General features: G+C 38.0%; 1 protein-coding gene across 2 annotated transcripts in view; it reads left to right on the top strand.

The window, feature by feature from the left end:
* Positions 1–775: 775 nt before the first annotated feature.
* PEX5L (peroxisomal biogenesis factor 5-like) overlaps positions 776–23,032 on the top strand; it is a 40,889-nt gene continuing 18,632 nt past the window's right edge. Inside the window, exons 1-6 of one of the 2 annotated variants that reach the window (XM_010074350.1) lie at positions 776–838; positions 2,527–2,631; positions 16,560–16,671; positions 18,555–18,764; positions 19,886–20,012; positions 21,165–21,261. In XM_010074350.1, coding sequence (XP_010072652.1) covers positions 2,563–2,631; positions 16,560–16,671; positions 18,555–18,764; positions 19,886–20,012; positions 21,165–21,261 — 615 coding nt within the window. In that variant the 5' untranslated portion in view covers positions 776–838; positions 2,527–2,562. The remainder of the gene's footprint in view (positions 839–2,526; positions 2,632–16,559; positions 16,672–18,554; positions 18,765–19,885; positions 20,013–21,164; positions 21,262–23,032) is intronic. The other variant, XM_010074352.1, reaches the window with a different exon arrangement.

Here is a 23,032-nt window from a genome sequence, read left to right on the forward strand (position 1 = left end):
CAAGCCAGAATGCTAATAAAAAACACCTAACATTGAAGGAGGTCAAATAAACAGTAACCCTTTTTTTAAAGAACAATCCTTCAACAGTTATTAAATAAAAGTGCTAGAGATTATCATTCCAGATACAGTTCACAACAGTGACAAAGTTGTGATCCCAAACTATTTTTATTCCTCTCCAATTCTTCTGCCTAGTCACTTCATAGGCAAGGACTGAATATGATAGGATTCACTACAGTGAATACAGAGACCAAAATTTTCAAGCTTACATACCTTACATTGGACAAAAAAAAAATAAAAAAAAAAAAAATCAACTTTTAGTCACCAGAATAGAAACCCTGGACTTTCCAATTATCTGGTCACCTGTATATCACTCTTACCAGAATCTGAGAATTGAAGCTGTTCCACTGCAGTGTCTGTTTGGTACCCAGGAAATTGCCTGCTAACTTCTAGTTTCAGAATCCTGTTTTTCATAACACAGGCTGAGTATCCAGAAACAAATCAACCTGACTTACACATGGTCTTTCAGGAAAGCTAAAAGACCTAATAAAAAAAAATAGTAGCATCAAATCACTTGCTTTAATTAACAAATAAAGTCTGCTCATAAAAACCAGCACACAGGTATCCATCAGGTTACTGTTCTGCATTGTACTATAGCCACTCTAAACTGATGACACTGATTATATATAGTATCAACCACTCCCAGGGTTTTGCAGAGTTATGTTAATGAAAAGTTAACAGCAGGCACTAATATGAGTATCATGACTCTTTTCAGGCAGTAGGTGAAACCTTGAAGAAAAAGTGGCTCTCTCTTCAAAAAAGTGACCTGACCTTTGCTTTGGTGGGTTTTTACTCTGCAAGAAATAAAAAGCACTGCATGCTTTCCAATGCATCTTTTCAAGCTGATAAACTATTTTGTTCCAGCACTCAGCACAAGAGGACTACATTTTATAAAGATCAAATAGCATGTTATTAGTGCTAGCTAATGATAGCTCCACGCGTCATACTATAAACAAGCTTCATAGACCTGAAATATGTCATATGAACCATTAACAGAATAAATACACAATTGGCCAAGAACCTTTGATATGCTTACCAATTAGAAGTAATTCTCATTGAATTCAATATATATAATTTTACAATGACTTTGCAGTCCTTTAGATATCAAAGGCATCACAAATCCAGCATGCTTATCATTTACGACACTTCTGCTCTGAGAATTTCTTGCAGCATGCAAAGAACTCTCTGTAGGCTAACTGATGTGTTGCACAAGCAAGCTAACCTAACATTGACCTGATGATTAATAATATCCGTTCAAAAACTGCAATAGCATGTAATGTTTTCACCTGCAATCGATGAAATGTTCCTGAAACAAGCTGTAGTTCAGTATAAGCAACTGTGGGTTTTTACTGGATGCAGGTTATAGTGTTAGTGAAAGGAATTCTAGTATATGATGTGGTATTAACGAACCCCTTCTGTTAATAGACTTTTACATATTAAATATATTTAAGTCTAGTGTAAAATGCTGCTTTTATGGAGCCAGATCCTGCAGTCTTCTCACAGCTAAAGCTTCCAGGGAAATCAATGGGAGCTTAGTAAGGATAACAGTAGGGCCATGCCCGGGGTCACTAGCATAACACCCTTCTGCTGCTATGCTTTATGTGCACTCTCCAACTTTCTCACTTGCACAAGCATAAGAGATAAAAATTCAGAAATCCATGTGAATTCAAAAAGATAAATATCCTTTTTAAATAAAGAGCATGGCACATAATGGTAGTGCATTTTTTATCTAAAATATTAAATATTGTTAAAATATTTTGACTTTTTCTTTAATATTTACAATATATTAAGTGAATTTTAAGAAAAGTGAAGTTTAAATTGTAGCAATACCTATGATGGCAGAATTTGGCTCCATATATTCTGTTAGCAAAAACCAGACTGTTTATATGATGTAAATTGCTTTTTAAAATGTTACTAGAGCCATAAACAGCATGGGCCCAGCCCTACAGGTTATACTTTCAAATTTCAGGGAGAGTTTGCCTCAGCAAACTACGAGGGTCTGTGCTTTATTGGCAAAATCAGCTTGATGCTATCCTTAAGCAAAAACCGGGGTATTTCAGATAGAAACTTTTGGGTAACTCAAATTAAATCAAGGCGCTGATCCTGCAGACCTCGATCCAATGGAGATCCTGTCCTGCAAAAGGTCCAAATCCTTCCATCCACACTGGATTATTTCCAGCAGGCCTTGCCCCAGCGAGGCAGTGCCGTATTCCCGTTGACTTCAATGGGGCAACTCTAATGAGTCACGAGACTACGGCTAGACCTCAACCATGTCATTAACTAGTGAGTTCACAGATCATTTCTTATTACTTCTAAACAGTGTTTGTGTATTCTACTTTCAACCAAGCTTTGCTTCCAGCTGTAAGCACTACGGGTTTAAGGACTGGCTGGTTCTGGGGTGTGTTTTTGGGAGGCGGTGGTTGCCGGGCTCGCTGCTGACTCGCGCCATTGTTGATTTCCCTGTTGTAGGGGAAAGGCTCTAGGGCGGCAGATAAGGCTGTTGCCATGGTGATGAAGGAGATTCCGAGGGAGGAGTCTGCAGAAGAAAAGCCCCTCCTTACTATGACATCACAGGTGGGCGGAGCGCGGGGCTCTGAGGAGGCCGCGGACATGCGCGAGATGATCAAGCCCCCCACAGACATGGCACACGCAGCCCAAGGGGAGCCTCTCCCACGCCCCGGCTTCCCCTAGGGGCAGTTTCAGCTTTAGGGGTGCTGGTTGAACCCACCTGCTAGAGGGCCTCACACCAGTGCCATAATGTTTCCTCACAGACACAGGGGAAAATAGCGTGGGGTAAATAACCTGATTGCTTACGGTTTTAGATGGTTTGATAAAAGGTTTAAACAAAAATGCATTTTTTCCCCAAATAAAGGGATCTGTAGAAAGTACAGTGTATGTCAGTTACCAGAAAGTTATCTAAAACTAAAACATCGATTATAGTTCACGCTGTCAGTATTTATGCCACAAATATTCATATGCAATGCATATATAAAAAAATAAACAGCCACTGCACAGTAGTATCATTTTCAGTATCTCAGATACATTACTTTGCACACCCCATTGATTTCACATCTACAACTTCAGTCAAAGGAAGGACATATCATCACCCCAAACCTCAGAGCACCCATCGAGCCTCAGGTGGTTTCATTAGTTTATTGAAGACAGTGACTGAACATTAAAACAGCATTTTATCTTGCTGCGAGATTTTATTCACTCCTGTTGCTCCATATGTGAATTTTTTCCCCAAGCAAGTGCATTTAGTTTACTGTTAATATTTAGTGCACACAAGTTACTCCTACTCCATAGGAGGTTTAATGGAAGTAATATTACCACATAGTTCTTCGTACGTGAGAACCTTTGACAAAATCCACAGTCCTGTCTTATTCCTTTCACATTTTAGGATAACAGCTACTGTACTTTTGGAAGGTATTTGAGATGCGCACAAGTCCAGCACATACTTCTCTTACTGTGCATCACAGATGCGCTGCACTAGTACACACATGTTGTAGAAATATCGTCATTCACTTTGGAAACCAGGTCTGGCAATCGCCTCCTCAGCCCTGTTGAACACCAGACTTTCCTTGTGGTGAACTCTAATGTCAATGAAGTAACTTCACAAAGGAAAAGGATGCTCACTTTAAGGCATCATTTCTACATTTGTTACTGAATTACTAACAACGTAAAATCCTAACCCCTTTTCCCACACTCTCACCCTCCCAAAAAAGTGCAAAACTTCCATAGGCTTCAACAGGGCAGGAGCTCAGCCTGGGTTCATTCAATGTTTATGCATCATTTGTAGTGGTTATCTGTCAGTCTGCTCAGCAATAGCTGATAAATTTATGAGTGAAATGCTTGTGTCTGTTAGTCAGTGTAATTTCTTCCACTAAACACAAATACCTACTTCCCTGCTATGCACCAAAGGGGTGCAGAAGCCAAAAGGAAGCAGAATCAAGTGAAAAAGTGAGTATTTTCCATAGCCATCTCTGCGTCATGTATGTGTGATGTGCAGTTATGTGACCGTATTTGCACACATCATTTGTATCCTAGTTGTCTGGCTGTAGTGTTGTTTTGAGCTGCTTCCTCTTTAGTGTGTCCGTGTAAACCTCTCATTCAGACCCTTCATTCGGAATCACGCACCACTACATTGTGATGTCCATCCAGCCATCACCACAGTGTTTGTCTCTGCTCTTTATGTGATGAAACAGATGGATGTGGTCGCCGCTCATAGGGTGAAACATGCAAGTCCCAAACTGGCTGCAGACAGGTTTCCCAAGACAGATCAGACTGGGTCATGAGAACAAGGGCTGGGCCTTCCAGAGTTACCACCACCACCAAACCCAGTACAGGCACCTGTATGTCTTAGGAAGGAATTATATAGCTTAGGTATCTATGCTGCTCCATCCTAAAACTAAGCAAGAAACCAGCAAGTAAAATGCAAGTATCAAGACCAGATAGACGGGTACTGGCTTTTAGAAAAGTAAAAAAAAAAAAAAAAACAAAAAAAAACACACAGAACATCTCCCATTTCAAAAATCCTTGATGAGTGGAGGATTAATCATGTCTGACTGCGAAGGCAGACTCCACAGGATGCGTAAGGGGAATCTGATACACAAAGACTCAAAATCCTTATTTTGTCATAGTTAGTTATAACGCAGGGAGGCCCATGAATTTATATTTTAAGAGATGACTCTTTGCTCTCTTCCGCTGGCAAACATTAAAAACAAATCCAACAGAGAACAAGTCAGAGAAATATTCACATTTTGTTGTTATGCTCCTAGCAAGGCCTTGCTTATAAAATGACACTTAGTTGTGTCATAAATACTGTGAATTAAATTCTGATGAAGTTTCCAATTCAGAGATTATACCATGAGGCATTATTTCATATCATCAGATCTGGAAGCAAATCTTCAAATAACATGAACCAAAAAAGTATTGCAGACTTCAGTGGGGCTATGCCAGTATATGGCAACTGGGAGCCTCGATCATCATTCCAGCAGTAACAAGTATACTACAATAAGCAGAGGAGTATTCTTGGTAACTGAGTAGGCCCTTCAGTTTTGGGGTTTTTTTTTTGTGATTCATCTCAATTGTTTTCACTGAAAGTCACGTTATTGGTGTGAGAAAGCACCAAGTAGTTGCCAAATTTAATACTTCAAACATCAACAGAGAGTGAGCTTTGAGTACTAATGGAATTTTGTAGAACATAACTCTATACTATGTTGCTGTCTCCCTTTCTCTTTTTAAAAATAATTCTGAAGAGACTGGAACAAATTAAAAAGGGGGTTTGATATTAATAGAACCTAGAAAAAATAAAAGAAATTTTGCTGAATGTTCATAGACTAAGTAGAAATTAAGCTATGAGCAAATATACTGCTAACTGAAGCAGAGAAATAAATGAGAAAAATCATGAATAAAAGTTTTATTTGAATTCCAAAATAAAATTTTTAACCTCTTTCACAGCTTCTTTGCATTTGTCAGGAGGAAAAAAGCTCACTTCAGAATTACTTTCTAATGAGAAATTTAAACCTAAATATCCCCTGAAGTCAAAGTTTAATTGTACAGTCAGCTATAAAATTCCCAATTTACTACAGGTCAGCGAACATCAAAAGATCTCATTCAATAAGGTACTTCGATCCACACTTATACTTTAAAATACAATTAAATGCTTTACTGAGCAGTAAAAAAGTGCTTTTAAATGCCTTGCCACCCTGATTTTAAACTAATTGCACAGCATCATGAGAGTTCTTTGTCCCCAATCCATCACACCTAACTTAGATTCTTCATCAGAGTACATAAATTGGAAAGCTAGTGATGATGGTAGGATCCCTGTCAAGACAGAAGGAAATAAGACCCGCAGTAGGCGATTCATGCCCAAGATGACCCTATGGCAAATATACTCTGGTATTATATGGAACAGAAATGGGAGTCCATGAAAAATTCACCAATAGGAAAAAGAAATGCAAAGTGCATATTGAAAGCTATCCCCGCTTCTGTTTATAACTGAAAAATATGGGAGCTGCCTACTCAGAATTTACATGAACTACACAGACATTGCTCAGAGTACAATGCTGATATTTACTGCTTGTAATTTAAAAAGTTAATCTACAGAACACTTAGGTTTTAGAATTTGAACTTGAAAGAAATGTAAGAAGTTGAAATTACATGATAAGAAACATGCTGAAATTCATCCTATCCCATGAAAAAAGCAGGCTACAGCACACAAGTTGTCAAAAAAAGATGTGTTTCCTGACTACACCCCAATTAACTCTACCAGATGCTTAAGGCTTTTTTCATAACCTGTCTATGAGGTATTCAAAGTAGGAACATTTTTAAGTGAACTTCATCTGCATGCCATTTGTAGATCCAAGCATATTTACATTTGCTCAAGGGCTTACGAGTAAAACACTCGATCACTTCCGCTGCGTAAATTCCACTTTTGTTTTTTCTTGATTGGGCTTTTTGTTTTGTTCTGAGCTTTGGGGACTTTTTTGTTGTTTTGTTTGCTTTGGGGGTTTTTTTGTTGTTGTTTTGTTTTTTAAACTCTGATAGGAGATATTTCAAATGCTTCCTTTCAACTTCGTAAAGACAACAGAATACAGATAGCTAATATTCAATGCCCAATGCTGTTAGTGGGTTTTCTGATGTGTGTATCAAGGACTCACTACATGAATTTGATTACATAATCACAGTTTTCCATATAAAAGTTAACAGTTCCATTTGAATCAATCATTTTCATTGTAAGCTTCTTAGCATTAGACTTGCACTGACTTACAGTCTACTCCATAAACATTTACTAAATAACTTTATAACAGAATGGCAGAAAGTTAAAGTGAATGTAATGAGCTTCTGTTCTCTTTTATACCAACCTACACCAGAATTATCTGTATTTTAAGTAATTGTTATATATTAATGTAAAAAAAGGCAAAAGTTATGCCAGTTTTAGGTAATGACCATAATTAAATTTGGACTAAAATAATTCGCTGTACGCTCCAGTCTGCTCTCTGAGAACAGTGGCAATTTCCTCACTGATATTAGAAGGAATAGACCTGAGATCATATTTTTAAATTCTTTTTAAAGGATTCATGATAAATGCATTATTTTCCATACTTCTCAAATCTGTCCCATTCTATTTATTATAAAATTGAGTCGTTTAGCAGGGGACACTTCTTGAGTCTTACAGATAACTTTTTCATCTATTATTAAAACGGCAAACAAAAGAGTAAAAGAGAAAATACAAAATTCATAAATGCATGCTTAGCAATACAAATATTGATTGATTCTTTACATCTAAGTTAAATACTGCTTAACACTATCATTGCTTTAGGGCAGTATGCATAATTTCAGCAGAAATATTCTCATGACTATAATAAAGTTGCCTTGATAATCTGTTTAAAAGTCATAAATTGGCTGCCTGCCTAAAGTTATACAAATTTCTCCATCACATAAATGAAATACATTTTCGATGAAATAACAGTTTTAATTTGAAATTACCATGGGAATTCACAGTGTAATTCTTTCATAAAATAAAGTTGCCTATACCATTTCATACATTTTAAAACACCTTAGCGTTCCATAATCACAGAAAGATTTGGCCAAAGATTTTTGTGAATAATGTATTATGCCAGTTTAACCCTGTTTGTTTTTTTTTTTAGTATTCATTATTTGTAAATAGGAATTAATTTTCAGAAATTTGCTGGCTCTTCATTCATGAATAGTCTAAATAAAAATATACTACCCTGTTAAGGAGTTGCAAACCACATGCTACAGTTGTTCTATTTTCAACTCCTGTTTGCACAGTGAAACTGTCCTACTGAACTGCAAGTCCAAAATATTCAAACACAGCTTTCGATTTTCAAGTTTTTCAATCTGCAAACACATTTCAAAGCAAGCACACACACCATGACAGATCCCTGCAGAGAAAGGCTGTATAACTTAAAGAGAAATTATGACTTGGTTCCTATGACTGCCCACAGTAATGCATCCAAAACCACAGCCTTACTCTAGATACACTACAGAACTGTTTTAAAAGAAAAACCCCTAAAGGAGAAGAAAAATCTGTGTGATTGCAAAGTACAGTCAACATGCAAAGATACAGCAAGGGTATAGTAAAAGATGAATTTTGTTGCATGGGAAATGAACAAAGGACGTTTTCAATACAGTTGAAGATCAGTAGAAATGGCATAAGCTTTGCAAAAATTAAATTCTGTGATAAGCATTATATATTTGATATTGTTAATTCATCTTCATCTTTACAGTCTTCATGCTGCTATAGCATGAAGATTTGGTCTTTAAAAAGAAGCAGTTGTAAATCTTTCATCTAAATTGACATTTCATTACGTACCATACTCAGAATAGCACATGCGGCTATATACAACCCACTGCTCCTGAAACTCTTGAATTTATCTATGGATCACTAGTGGTTCACAAAAAAAATTGTACATGCAGCTCAGTTCCATATGCTGGCAGCCTTCTGCACTTTCAGCTAATGAAAACCATTACATAATTTTCTAATATTTTGTAAGGAATCCTCATTCATACTTGCCCCTAGAGATGTTGCAAGAGTGCAAATGTAATACCTGCAGTGGGAGTGAAACAGGACTCCTCTAGTTTCTCTCCCCTGCACTTTATCTCAAACATTTGAGAACTGTGGTTCTCAAAGTCAGACCTCCTCTTCAGCTGGAGTTGCCAAACAAAAAATAATTTCAATGAACAACACAGAAACCAGAAAGTACCATCATGAGTTACCACGGCTTGTCTGTAGATACTGTCATGACACTTGTGCCTCCTCCCACAGTATGGGTTTCTTTAAGGCTTTTTCAATAGATAACTTTGGATTCTGTAGCCCTTTCCCAACCCGAATCTACTCAGTTGACATGCCAAATTTGTTAATCCCTCAGTTAACTAGCAGGCCATTTTAGGAGCACAGACTAGGTACTTCCATAAACTAACATTGCAGAAACAATTTATTTAAAGGAACATTTTGTAATTTCTTAGCAACTATACTACTTCAAGGATCTCTGAGAACCTATGATGAGTTCATTTTGCCTTTGATCACTGTTGTAAATTAGTTCTCCAGCCCAGGGAGTGATATGGGAGAAGGGGAGAGGCTAAAACATCAACTGCAGGGTAACCCCATGAAGACAATGCAGAGCCAAGCAAGGGAAAAGAAATAAATAAATAAAATAATCTAACACCCAGGAAAGGGAGGCACCCCATTTTAGTAAAAATGGGGTTTTCCTTTACTTCAGAAGTACATAGATCATGCAGATATTAATGCAACAGACAGATGTGCAGTAAATCACATTTTTACGAGTAGTAAAGACCAAATTGGCAGTTACAGTCAAAATATGACAAGAGGAACTTTCCTCCCTTTCCCCCATGGCAAGACTGTTAAGCACCAGCTTAAGTGTGTCCTGCAAAACTCAAGGTTAAGTGCCTTGCTGGAGCAAGGCCAAAATGCAGGAGCCAGATACAACTACAGTTCCCATGTTTAGTTTCCCTTAGTCAGACCGAGAGGAACAGAGGTAAGGAGACAGTGAACCGCAAGATACCTTGCAACAATACTCCATAACTTGTATAGGTCAGCACTTAGAAACATAGACAGGCTACAACTGTGACACAGTGATCACAGCAAGAGTTCTCACCAAGAAATGCAGCTGTTGTTTATGAAGATGCACGCATGTTATCATTTACCAATTTAGACACCAAGCATAGGTTTTAAACAATGCAGTCGGCGTGTGAATTTAAATATCCAGTACAGTGTCTATAGTCATCCTCCCACAGCTTCTCTAACTTCACACAAGCCCTTCTCAATTGTTTGCATTAAGCCCCAGGAGGTCACTTGGCTTGTGTGATTTCAGGTAAGATATTGTCACTTCTGATTCACAGGCCACTCCACACACTTCCTGCTACTTAGCACCAGAGTACTGGTTATCACCTGCTGAGCAAGACCAGTCTTCAGAGAGGCAGCAACACCAAACTGCTCTTTGCAGGAGGGTGAAGTGAGTTTGTCTCAGTTTTAGAGCTTTGTAATTCATGTTAGGTGGAGGTCAGTTATACTGTGTGCCCCGTGAATTGATTCTCTGTTCTTGTGAAAATCAAGTATTTGGCTGGCATATCAGTTTTGTTGGGACATAAATTCACACTAGAGTGACAGAAAAAAAATTAGTATGACCCTGGCACAAGGATGATGCAGAAAGTCAAGTAGTGATCACACTTCCTATACAATAGTAAATAAAGTATGTGAAGTGGCAATTTTAACTGAGAAATGTTTATAAATATGCTAGAAAAGTGGGTGAAGAAAAACATAAGTAATGCAATTTGAACTTTTAACATGAGACTAGTGATTTCATCAGAAGTTCCCTTTCCAAACCTCCAGAAAATTAGGTCTTCCAGTTCTTATCCTGCCAAGATAATGACCTGCAGGCACAACTGTCAGGCGAGTACTTGCTCTAGAGAACAAAAACCTCAATTTCTAGTTATGGTTCCCAATTATCAGTTTTTAGAAATAGCTAGTTAGTGGAAATTAATCCACTTATTTCCTGTTTTCCTAGCGAGTGCCACCAAAGATCATCATGTGCCAAGCGTGTACAGAGAACTAACAGATCTATCAAGAAACCATTGCTATGTATCATACAAATAATTAGTGACTGAAGTTAGTTGATGTCTTAGTAGATGTCTATGGTTAAAGGAATAGTACAACACTTACAAACTACTCAAATTTATCTAACTTATTCATCTATTTGTCCAGTCTCACCCAAGCAGCAGAGAAGTTTCTCAGAGTAAAGGTCAAAAATACAATTTCCCCAACAGAAAATCTGAGTTAAAAGGTTCCTGCCTTCTCCCATGCTCATTTACCACATGTTCATTTCCACACACTGAGCTTTCCAGGTCAGATCATTTCACTGATGCAGTCAGCAGCCCAGCCACACTGTCACCAACACACTGATTAGGCAGTACAGCAAAAGGTGTAAGTGGCCAGGAGCAGCTTTGCTGCTGAACTGTGCAGGGGATCACCCATTAATACTTCAGGGCTTTCTAAATTAGTGCCTTGAGTAATTTAGTCAGCCTCAGGTGACAAAATGGGCAGAATCCAATCCAGCTAACTCAGGTAGCTAATTGCATCTAAATTTTAGGTGTCTCTTGAACCAGTCCTTCTGAAATAGGTTCCATATATAGCCAGTGGGAAAGCTAGGTGCCTTTGAGAGCCTCCTGAGGGACAGCCTAAATTACACAGGCAGGATCTCCCTCTGGAGTTGCTTTTCTAGGTATTTATCTCTTCCTATTGAACATGGAGGGAATTTAGGCACTTCATTTAAAAGAGGTAGCTCACGATGTGCTCAAAACATAGGTGCTAATTAGCTGCCTATGCCTAACTGTAACCCCCCCAATTTAGATTCCAAACAATTTATCTTAAAGAGTAGCATTATGTTATGCCCTACTAACACTAAAAAAATAATAAAACAGTGTGCATTGTGCACCGCAAGCAGATCGAGATCAGGAATGCAATAAGACAGTATATAAAATGTCAGAACCCTACCTTACTGACAGCCTCAGCATGCTCCAGCACTCCCACAGCGTAAGCCCAGCGCTCTAGGAAGAGAAAGCAGACAAACCACTTGTAGCCATGAGCAGGGCAGGTTGTGCTGGTGAACATGATGGACTGTAAATGGGACACTAGGTAAGAAGCTGGTCCTCTCAGCTGTTCCCACGAGCACCAGGTGTGCTCCAGCTCTCTCTGCCTTAGGGCCAAACTAAGCTGCTCTGTGGAAACTTCTCATAACAGAGCCCTGTTAACTGCCTTCCCCAACCCTCCTTATTTTTTTTCTTTTTTTAATTTTAAATCAGGCTTCTCCCTAGGTATTTCATCTCTCTTACTACAACATAAGATGCAGACTGGGAGTAAACCAAAACCAAAGCCAGAGCAGTTGCTGTATACTATGCCTCAGGCATAGTAAAATACACCACCACTGACACCAGCATTGCAAGAGGCAGCTGCATTAAAACCATAAGCCAGAGGGAGTGAAGATGAGCAGAAACCATGCTTTTACAGGACAGAAGAGCTGCCGCCATGGCAGCAGCTCATCACTGTGCCCCATGCAGCTCCCCAGGGCTGAGGCTCCAGGAAGGTGTTTAACCAGATAGGGAGCTTCTGTGGGGACAAAGGGAGAAAATAAGGCCCACCCCCTGGTGTGCCTCTCCACAGCAACGTTTCCCCTCCTGCCCCAGAACACCCACCTCCAGGCCCACCGAGGGTTTAATATTTTTGACCCCAAACCAGCAGCATTCATTTGGCTCATACCTACCCTTCATACCTGAGGATCACCCAGAGAGGAAACCACCATGAGCAGGAGGAGCTGCTGCCTCCCCCTCACCTCACAGCAGCTCTGGGGGGAGCACGGAGACCCCTGACCACACCAGAGCATAGGGAAAGGAAAAACTCACCACCAAGGCCAGCTGCAGGTAATAAACTACATCAGCTGAATAAACACAGGCAGCTGGAGATGGAGCAAGAGACAGGGCACAGAAAGTGGAGAGCAGGTGATTCCCCTCAGTGCCCTGGGCTGCAGAACTCTCTGAGGGAAATACGGCCTCAGCACTGCCGCGGCCACCTCCCGCCCTGGCCTCTGCGCCCTGGCTCAGATCTTGGCTAAATAACCCTCCTTTTCTGTATATTTAAGCAGTAGGGCTGATATCAGCCATCAGTTAACACTTCTGACTCTCCCTGTATCTCTCCCTAAGCACCAAACCCCACAGATACGCTTTTTGGAACAAAAAGGCCCACTAGCAGTACTGGAGAGAGGAAAAAGCACCTTTCCCGGCTGTGCTGTCCAACCGCAGAAGCCAGGCACAGAGAGTTCCTTTGAATTTAGAGGGAGTATTTTGTACCATGGGTGAGTCTTCGCAGATGTATTAGCAGTAGGGAATATCACCCCCCACAGATTTTAGATATCCTTCAGTTAAAGGAGTGTGTGGGCTTTTTCTTTAATTAAAATGAATTTTATAAAGAAAAATTAAGTTCTTAGAGACGTTATGAGCGTTTATGGCACTGGCTAAATCAGAAATCAGGAGTTTCACAGGCTCAGTCTATATGGCTTGGCGTGTGTACAAATATCGCACAGATAAATACCATGCAGCGACAGCCGCCTGGCCTCCTCCAGCGCTGGGTGACGTGGGGCAGATTGCTTAATTTCCCTTTGCCTCTCTTGTCTGCAGCATAGAGATAATACTGCTCGGCTCTGCGGTGGTGCCAGGCTTGATTCATGAATGTTTTAAAGCGTTCTGTGATACTCACCCTAAAAGGTGCTTGAGAACCATAATCTATTACTTTAATACAGATAATAGTTTTCATCTCATGAATGTTTTATAGCACTACTCCAAATTCATGCCTGATATAACTCTAATAACTTGAGCAGAGTTAAAGTAGGAATAAATTCGGTACAATATATGAAACTCCAAGTGTGAGACCGAGGGCTTACCAAGTGGCATTGCATACACAGTAGTGTCAGAAACCTACCCCACTGCCTGCTTACCCACAGCAAAAATATCAGCTCATGGCACTCTCACCTGTTAAGGTTTGATTCACCAGGACATGTGTGCTTCATGTCAAAAACTTATTTTTCCAATATGTTCTATTGCTATACAAATGTACTTTGTATTTATTGAGAATTAGTAGACTTGGTCATGTATTTGCTGTCTGTTTTGACCCAGATATTTCAGTTCAAAGCAGATTATTTTTCACAGGAACAATCCTTTTAATGAGACGCTCCTACAGCTTCCAGTCCTTAGTCATGGAACATGGGACACAGGGCTGGAAGGGATCCTATGGGCCACAGTCCACTTCTCAAAAGCAATCACACCGTACACAGCCATGTAGAAAGCTTGTCAAAAGCCATTTTGAAGAAGAGGATGTTACCATCAATCTTTTATTTTAATGGTACAATTTTATCAAAGGACTTTGAACGATACACTGCTGGTATCAAACTAATGAAGGCCTGTTACTGAGCCAGTCTTCCTCATATGAACAACATAATAAAGAAATTACTAGGGAGGTGTTAACGAGCTTTGAAAATAAAAATATTTGCCACGTTCGTGCTACTTCATACTTCCATTGAACCTTGTAGAAATTCAGATCTTTGTTGATTCTAGTCTCCTTCCCATTCATGACTTCTTGTGGTCTTCCCAGAGTTTACCCTCTTTACCCCCACAACAGGTTTGGGCAATAAATCCATAATTCCAGTTGGTCTTCAGATTTTCTGTTCTTCACTGTCTCCTGTTAGTGATTTTGGCTGGTTTTGTTCCCATAATCCTTCTTCATTCCCTGCTTCTCCCATTCTTTCTCATTAAAGAAAATTTACATGAAATGTAATAGGAAACTTGATAAGCATCCAAGTCTTACGTGATAATGTACCCTATTGATACACTCCCATAGATACAGAAACAGAATGTTTCCTATGAAGTTTTTACATTTACAGTGATTCCTATAGAACCTCTTCTTTCTTCCCTCCTGTCTCCCCTCAAATGGTGTAGGACTTTGTGTTATTAATATATCACAGATTAGATCACTGAAGATCCAGCTGATCCAGAGCTTTGACAATCTTTCTGCTGGATGCCATGTTCACCCAAATATGTAACTTGTTGCAAAAGTCCATCAGACGTTACTAATGCTACTACCTAGAATGGGATATGTAAATGCAAAAAGGAAAATCTATTCAAGCAATTTTTGCTGATATCTGGAGTTGATCACAAAGAAACTTCAAAAAGATTACAAGTAATTTGGTCAGGAATTAACCAGACATAATTTTTTCACCAATAGAAATGACTGAGGACTGTTACCAAATCATAAACAGAAAAATAAGGTCCTTTTAAGTCTTAAATGTCAGTATTAGGTAAAAGTATAGACCTGGAGATAATGTGGGTACTGTAGAACTACCTTCAATGGAAATCAAAGGTGTGCAGCTGGTATAATGCAATTTCCAATCAAGTGATGAGATTCACCAAATTAAGCAAGTAACTTGCGTGCATTGAATGAGGCAGCAACCTGGACGATCAATTCAGAGAGTTAAAACCCCACATGCTTAAGTCCCCTGTAAGGTGCATCTGCAGTTTGGGTTTAACATATGCAGAATTAGTTTGGGACAGTATTACTGCCAGATTTCTAAATTAAGTGCCCAGATTTGCACATTCTGCTATGTGCAGTTTGGCAAGCAATCGCTCCTCTGTCTTCCATGTTACTCACATATATTGGTACTTCAGAGCAAAACTGTAAGCTCCTGGGCAAATGAATAAGTGAACATATTATACAGTCAGTCAGTGTTAGGTACCAGTTTAAATGTTTGACCCATCAAAACAATGGACCTTGAAATTCAATAGCTCCAGTATTTCCTTGCAACTTTGTAATACAGAAATCAAGTGAATCTATGCTGTTTTGCTGAAAGAACTTTAGAGGCAATCCTGCTACTGGAACAGCTCAATGCCAGTAATTAACAAATATAAAATAAGGATGAGTAAATACCTTTTTTGACAGTTTTAGTCCATGTTAGCATCCTAAATTTAAAAATTCAAATATTTGAGAGAAAATTTTGAAAATTCAGCAGTGAACGAAGAGTGAGAACAGAATGGAGAGGAGAGAGGATAAAAGCTGAAATAGCTCCAGAGAAAGCAACAGACAGAGGGAAAACATGTTTTCACATTATTAAAGATAAAATAAATGCAGGCCACACCATCAGACTTCCCTCCAGCTCAGCTTAGGTCTTGATCCTCCAATCAGAGATAGATTGCAGAGAGGAGACTTCTATTATGATGCTGTTTTACTGTTTTGTCTTCTTAATCCCACTTACATGAAATAGTCTGTAATACAGAGATTTCTTTTAGGTAGCAGAAAACCAATGTATTCATGCAATTACAATAAAAAGGGAAAACTGCTCATAAATAAAAACTGTATTATGAGTCTTCACACAGTCAAAACTCATGCAGGAAGTTCATACATTCACCAGGCTCCATCCACTGTCATTCATATGTCTTTGTATCGCAGAGAAGTGTTTTCTGTCTCAGCAGGTTATTGTTTAATGGGCTAATGCACACTTGCTAGATGAAATGGTACTGTGCAAGTTCTGTGGGGAGGCATGTTACTTCCAAATACTAAACAAGCCCTGCTTAGTCTCCTGGGGACAGAGAAGGCCAACTTCACCCACTGATTTGAAGGGACAAACATCAGGCCTTGTATACTTTAGCCCTATAAGCAATAGTATGCAATAACTGCTATGGAAAAATCACCTTGCTGCTTTATTTTTGTGCAATTTGTAAAACTGGAATACATTTTTGCCTCAAAAGAGTGACTGAAGTTTTTAATTTTAAGCTCAGAGATATTTATACGCCTTCTAATTGCAATCTCTTACTCTCACAAACAAAAATAAAGCACATGATATTGTGAGAATATGTTTTATTTCTTTAAATTCTGCATCCCAACAACAGTCTGTGACCTTAGGTTCTTTTGTTGCTAGCTGGTGAATGAGCAACAAGAAAGCAGACCCCTTCTGAGCCCCTCCATTGATGACTTCCTCTGTGAAACTAAACCAGAAGCTGTTGCAAGACCCGTAACATCAAATACTGCAGGTAAACAAAATTCTTTACTATCCCTCCCTAGAAAGAAATAATTTTAGTTTTATCTTAATTATGGTACATTTTTTTCAGGTGATTTCTTGTTTTGTTATTATTAGCACAAAATTACCAGCTAGTATTAAATTATAGTTGCCTGATCTAGTAGTAGAAAAAACTTCGTTCATTACATTTGAGGGCAAGTCTGATGTGATCCGAGTCACATGTATTCTAGCAGATCTCTGTGGGTGAATCGAAGGGAACCTGTTTAAATTCAACAGGAAGTACATACCAGTTTGACCAATTCTCAACCTTTGTTTTTGCAAAATTTTTGGCCTATGAGTAAACCACATCTGGTTTGGTTCTAACCAAACCCATTCCTTACTCTAGAAGTATTTTCTTTAATAAAAACTTGGATAGGATGTCAGAGAAGAGGGAAGAGATATCAAACCAGTTTATCCAGGAGTCCAGAGTTTGGACACTTTATTAGTGAAAGGATCTAATACATTTCTTAGCTCCTTTGTGTCGCACTGAGATAGTAGAGCAGATAAGACAAGGTAAGAGTGAATCCTGAAAGCCTTTTGAATTATATTGTAATGTATTTGTAGTATATTTGTATTTGAAGTATATTGTCCTTTGGAAGTGTTTTTAGAAATTGGCCTCCTCCTATTCAGTATTTGTGCAAAGGTAATCAAAGCGGTTGAGCAGATCAACTGAGATACAATAAAACCAGCGTAGCACTACTACGTTCTATGGCTGTCTCATAAAATGACTTGGCTTGTTAGAAGTTATTTAATTAAAATCTACATACATGCAAATTATTAAAATTACTAATTGATAGCTGGGTGATTATCTTCACATCTAATTAATATGTGTCTAAAGCAATATGCAAGTTCTCATAATGAGAAATGGAACAATGAATTAAAAAAACAATTGTAAATATTTTTTCCTTTTATATATAGCTAAAGTTATTAGAGGGATGAGTAGAAATATTTCAGCTTGTTTAAGAGTGGTGTTTGTTGTTAAAAAGTATCTGTAGATCCTATATCTGCAGATCCTATATCTGCCTTGAATATCTATCAGATTTGAGGAGGTTAATTAGATTTATTTATTAACAAAATAAAAAATTCTATGAAGACTGATGAAATTCAGTGATATACCAAGAACACAAATAAAGCACTGCAAGAGATAATACAGATTGATCTGTCAAAAACACCTGCCCTATAAAACGATGATAAAGAGGGAGGTTTTCTATCTTTTATGTGCTAAAGAATTTTAAATGTTACTTTTTAAACAATTTTTAAACTAAGAACTCAGACTCAATATGCCTTTTGTACTGATGTAGTCCTTAATAGAAATAGCAGTAGAATTTATATTTAATATTTATCCCCAGAAGACAAACAGCAACAACAGTAGAAATCATTACTAGACATACCATTATTCCTTTATGACCCAAGAAGTCCATCCGAGAAGCTGCCTACTCTTCAGCTTTTTCCATAATGGCACGTGGCACAGCAGTAGTGCCCCAAGCTGTGGTTACCAGTACTTGATAAATCATAAGATTAAACTAAATCCTATCTAAAAGCTCAAATGCACAGGGAACCCTCACAACATAAGAAAATCTGTGGAGTAAGGACAAAGCCTTAAGACCTAAGATGTCTTTAACATTTTCAGAGGAAAAGCTTTTTATGCAAATCAAGCTTTTTTCAATTGCATCCAGTTAAGCACCTGAAATCCCTAGTCATATTTGAATATGCTGGTCATCATCTTTAGCCAGAAAATATAAATCTATTATAAACAAATGCAAATACATTAGTATTTTTTTTTTCAATCAAAACAAAATTTTCAAAGTGAGCTATGTGAATTGAAACAACATTCGATTCTAACACTTTGTCTCTAAGTATTATCAACAGGTCTGGATCTCTTGGATCTTAGTGAACCTGTCTTACAAACCCAAAACAAAGCAAAGAAATCAGAGAATCCATCAAGAAGTGAAGGCTTAAAAGCTTCAACCCACAGAAAGAAGACAGACAATTCTGACCTTATCAGTGTGGATACTGAGCAGAAACTCCAGACTGTCAGAGTTTCAGACAAGTCTTCATTAGATTTAGGTAAGAGCAGCTATTTTATCAGTCCTACATAGCCTTGCTTAGCACAAGTTTCTCCTTTCTACTATCACAAAATAATGAACAACAGCAGAATTTTTGTCGCACCCTGTTTTAGCAGGGAATGTAACCTTTGTTCCACGCTATAAACTACTTGAAACACTGTCACTGTAAACATATTTTACTTTTGCATTTGCCATTATATCTACTAAGTTGCCACTAAATGTGCAAATAAGGTTTTGAAAGTATTATTTCAGAAAAGAATTTAGTCAGGGGCAGTAAAATGTTAGAAAAATCTGTCAGGGTATAATGAGAAATTGGTAAAGGACACAAAGCAGAGGCAGCCCATAGTGGATGTCCTTTTCAGAACTGCAGATGTCAGAAATACAGATGATGTTTGTAAATACTGCTCTATCTATGCATACAAGAGAAAAAAATCCATTCTTGACAAAAGAGCTATATTTGTACAGACTGAAAAAAATCCCAAACACAACTCAATATCCTGCCAAGCGTGATCTATAGATGAGATTCAGGAAAGGTAAATTTAATTTAGTTCCATTCAAACTAAATTACTTGCACCACAACTGAGAAATTTGCAAGGTAAATGTAATTTATACCAAGGTAGCAAATTTTCCATTCTTCAGCACAGAAACTCTTTTAGAGAACTTTATCTTCAAACAGGAGCTGAACATCTGATTTTTGCAAAGCCATGCTAACATAAGACTGAATAATATCAGTTGCCTAAACAGTCATCTTTAAATGGTAGTCACTAAAAGAAGTTTTATTTTTACAATTTGACAACAATTAGGAAATTAAAAATATCCCAAACTATAAAATACTTAATATAATTTTATCACCAGATCTAAATTACATACAAATCACTGATTTTAAGTCAAGAGTTCCACTGACATTCTGACCATGAATGCTAATAGATTTAGGAAAATGCTGTGAATTCCCACATATTTTCACAGAATATCAGCTAGAAAGGTGCACAACATTTCTGTATACTGTACCTTAACTAAAATATAGTCTTTGGTGACACCATTTTCTCTGTAACCTACATTACAGAGGAGACAGAATTTTCTGCAGTAGTTTCTTGAAAAGATTAATATTTTTTTATTTTTCAGTTCATATTCAGACACAGCTAGAGAAATGGGATGACGTCAACTTTCACGGAGAGAGGAGCAGCAAGGTCCACCCTTCTGCAGAGCGAACATCATCATCATCTAGAGCTCCATCAAAAGAGCTTTTATGGTACAATTTTTTGCTTTCCTTACAAAAATATTTCCAGTCCAGCTCTCTTAATTCACAGAAATGCTCACTTGATGACAACTCATATTATTAAATCGGTTATGATTGACTGTGTTCAAGCAGACATTTTGGACCATGTATCATAAGCAAGTACACTTAATGACATTTTGCCAGCAATTTTTAGTGCTGTGAGAAGTAACAGGTGCAATTATTAAACAAATCGTGGCAAGAATTCTAGAGACATGCAGTGATCCAAAACCAACTACAAACATGCGAGTGAAAGGAGTAAAAATAGATACTGGGCAGTGATTTGACAGTCACTGGATATCGAGTGTATTTTGATTTTGCTACCAAGAGGGCAGAATTTCTGTGTATGACTGGAAGAGGCAAGATAAAATATCCAAGCCAAGTACTTTGTCTTTCACACAGTTCAACTAAAATTGCAGGGGATGTAAATGAGGGAAGAATTGGACTTTGCCTTTGGGAACAGATCCTGTAGATTAATTCTGCTGCCTTCTTGATATGTAAGCGGCACTTATTCACTACATTATGCGGGACCATAATTAGCATTTTCATACACTGGAAGCAGTTTTCTGACCAAATGATGCTTATCCTGTATCATAACCGGCCCATTATCTGTGTGTTTTATTAACTTAAATCTTTACAAAAGTTTTGTTCAGTTAACTTGATTTTGGTCTCCAGGGTTTCATTTTCTAGGAAGAAAGAATATTAGGATATTGCGTCATGAAAATGCACGTGTGCCAAGGTGAAGTCTTATAATGTGGTGGTTGATTCTTAGACACTGACTGCAGGTACAGTCTTGTGCCTAACATATTGCTTGGCTGTGGAATAGAAGCATAGCGGTAGTGACAAAGTCTTCATTCCACTATCCCAGTTTCATGCCAATATATACCCAGGGCTCTACCGGGAAATTAGGCCTGACTCTGTTCTGTTGTATTAACTATTGCCTGCATGCCACTGAAAAGCATAGGAATGGGAACACTGAGAAGGGCCCAGGCAATTTTGATAAATGCAAGTTAAACAATTCAATTAAAAGAAATAACCTAATTATTCAGTATGTGCTTATGAACCTGAAAGACATCAGGGAGCATGTCTTAGTGTGCGGTGATGAGGATGTAAATGCATTATTTCCAGGTCCACAGAAAACAGATCACAGTCTGAGCTGACTAATGTTAAGAGTGCCTTGGATTCTGATTCAACGTCAGAATTAGAACTTGCACCTGCAACACAGGTAAGAAGATTTGGTAAACATTCTGTGATTCTGTGATTTATTAACAATAAAAAGGCAAGTAGGAATTGTCCCCCTGGCTAACTGTTGACATTCTGGAAGAACTATTTAAGGGATATTTTCAGGATCCTCAGTTAAAAGACTCATACAGACGAATTTTCACACAGCTTCCAAATTCATATGTTATGAAACTAACTTGATTATGTCAGAATCTCAAATATTCAGAGTGTAATACTACAGTGAACTGTGACCTTCCTGTACAGAGAGAAAGACTGCAAACTACAATCTACAGCATCATCCTTTTTCCTTTCCTCCAGTTCTGAAGTTCAGACTTCTAATGATTCCCTCTCCCTGTAATATATCTACTCTCAAGGTCTCTTGGTCAAGCAGGAATCCCCAGAATTGGGAAATGGCTAAGGAATACAGGAAGGAATCATTGAACCAAGGTTCATTAGCAGTTTATCTCCACAAGTGGGAGAGCAGTGTGGTCAAAGGACTTTTCCCTGCTGGAAAAGGAACTCTAATACAGGGGGCTCTGGGCTGATAAATTTGTAGATTTGCCCAATTCCACTGTCATACTGTAGATTGGACAGGATCTTGTGGAAACGATTAGAGTTGTATGGGTTTAAGTAAGTATGTATGCATATATATGTGCAAATATATGTTTATATATGCATTCACATAGATCAGGTTGCTTATACACCTTCTTTCTTGCTTCTTATTTTTTAACTGAAAAATTTCTAATTCAGACAGTGCCACTGGCAGGGGAAAGAGAGAGTTGTTTGGTGGATTAACTTTCAGTTGAAAATGATTTTCTCCTCTTCCACAGCTATTTTTAGGCCTGGACTTCAAAACCTTTCTGTCAGATGGAAAATTTTGGCAATTAATGGAGAATAATAGCCTCATTTGAAAAGGGAAAAATGAAACAGTAAAATGCCAAATGTCTTTCCTGAGATTGTGCACCAGTTTTTGCAGAAAATAAAAGCAGAACGCAGTTATCAGGATCAATTCCTGTGTTTTGGTTAGGAAAAAAGTCTCCTTTAGCTCCCTGTCATCTCTACATTGCAGAGAGGGGTTTTTTTCTCTCCTTGGAGCCTAACACTGGTTGTAATGTATGATATCTTTCCTTTCAGTGCAATAGATTTATACATCTTAGTAATGGGAAAGATCATCCACTTGAGATGGACAGCGTGTTTTCACATGCTTTGTTCAGCTTATCTTTAAGTACCTCTAACCCCTTTTTAGGAGACTGTTCCTCAGCCTAATAGATCTAAATGCCAGGAAGTTTGTGCTCAACCGAGATGTGTTTAAATTAAGTAGACGGTCACAGAATTTAAGTGCTGTGGCTTTCTTTAAAAGCCGTTACAAACTTAGTATATAACATCTCTACTTTACATGGTCTATTTCCTGTTTATCTTCCACTAGAATAACTGCAGAAGCAAAAATCCACATTTTTAATTCAGTGTAAGTTCAGTCAGTTGAGGCTCCATATTATTTTGTAAAATGACCGGCATTTCAAAATAAAAAAAATATGAAGTTGAATCAGTCAGCTTGGAAAAGAAGCAGAGCTTAAAATTCTTATCAGTTGTTCTCGTATATTTTATGTTCTGTTTTGTTTTATTACAGGCTGTTTTTTTTTCAAACTTGTGATCCATTCAAGTAATGAAATGTTGTTAAACTGGTAATTAGTGGTGCAGAGAAATGACCTGAAGTGAGATTGTGTTCTTACTCTAGGTAGTTTACTTAGAAATGTAGCGTTTTCATTCACTACCTG

Source organism: Pterocles gutturalis, unplaced genomic scaffold, assembly GCF_000699245.1.
Source record: "Pterocles gutturalis isolate BGI_N339 unplaced genomic scaffold, ASM69924v1 scaffold16807, whole genome shotgun sequence".
NCBI lineage: Eukaryota > Metazoa > Chordata > Aves > Pterocliformes > Pteroclidae > Pterocles > Pterocles gutturalis.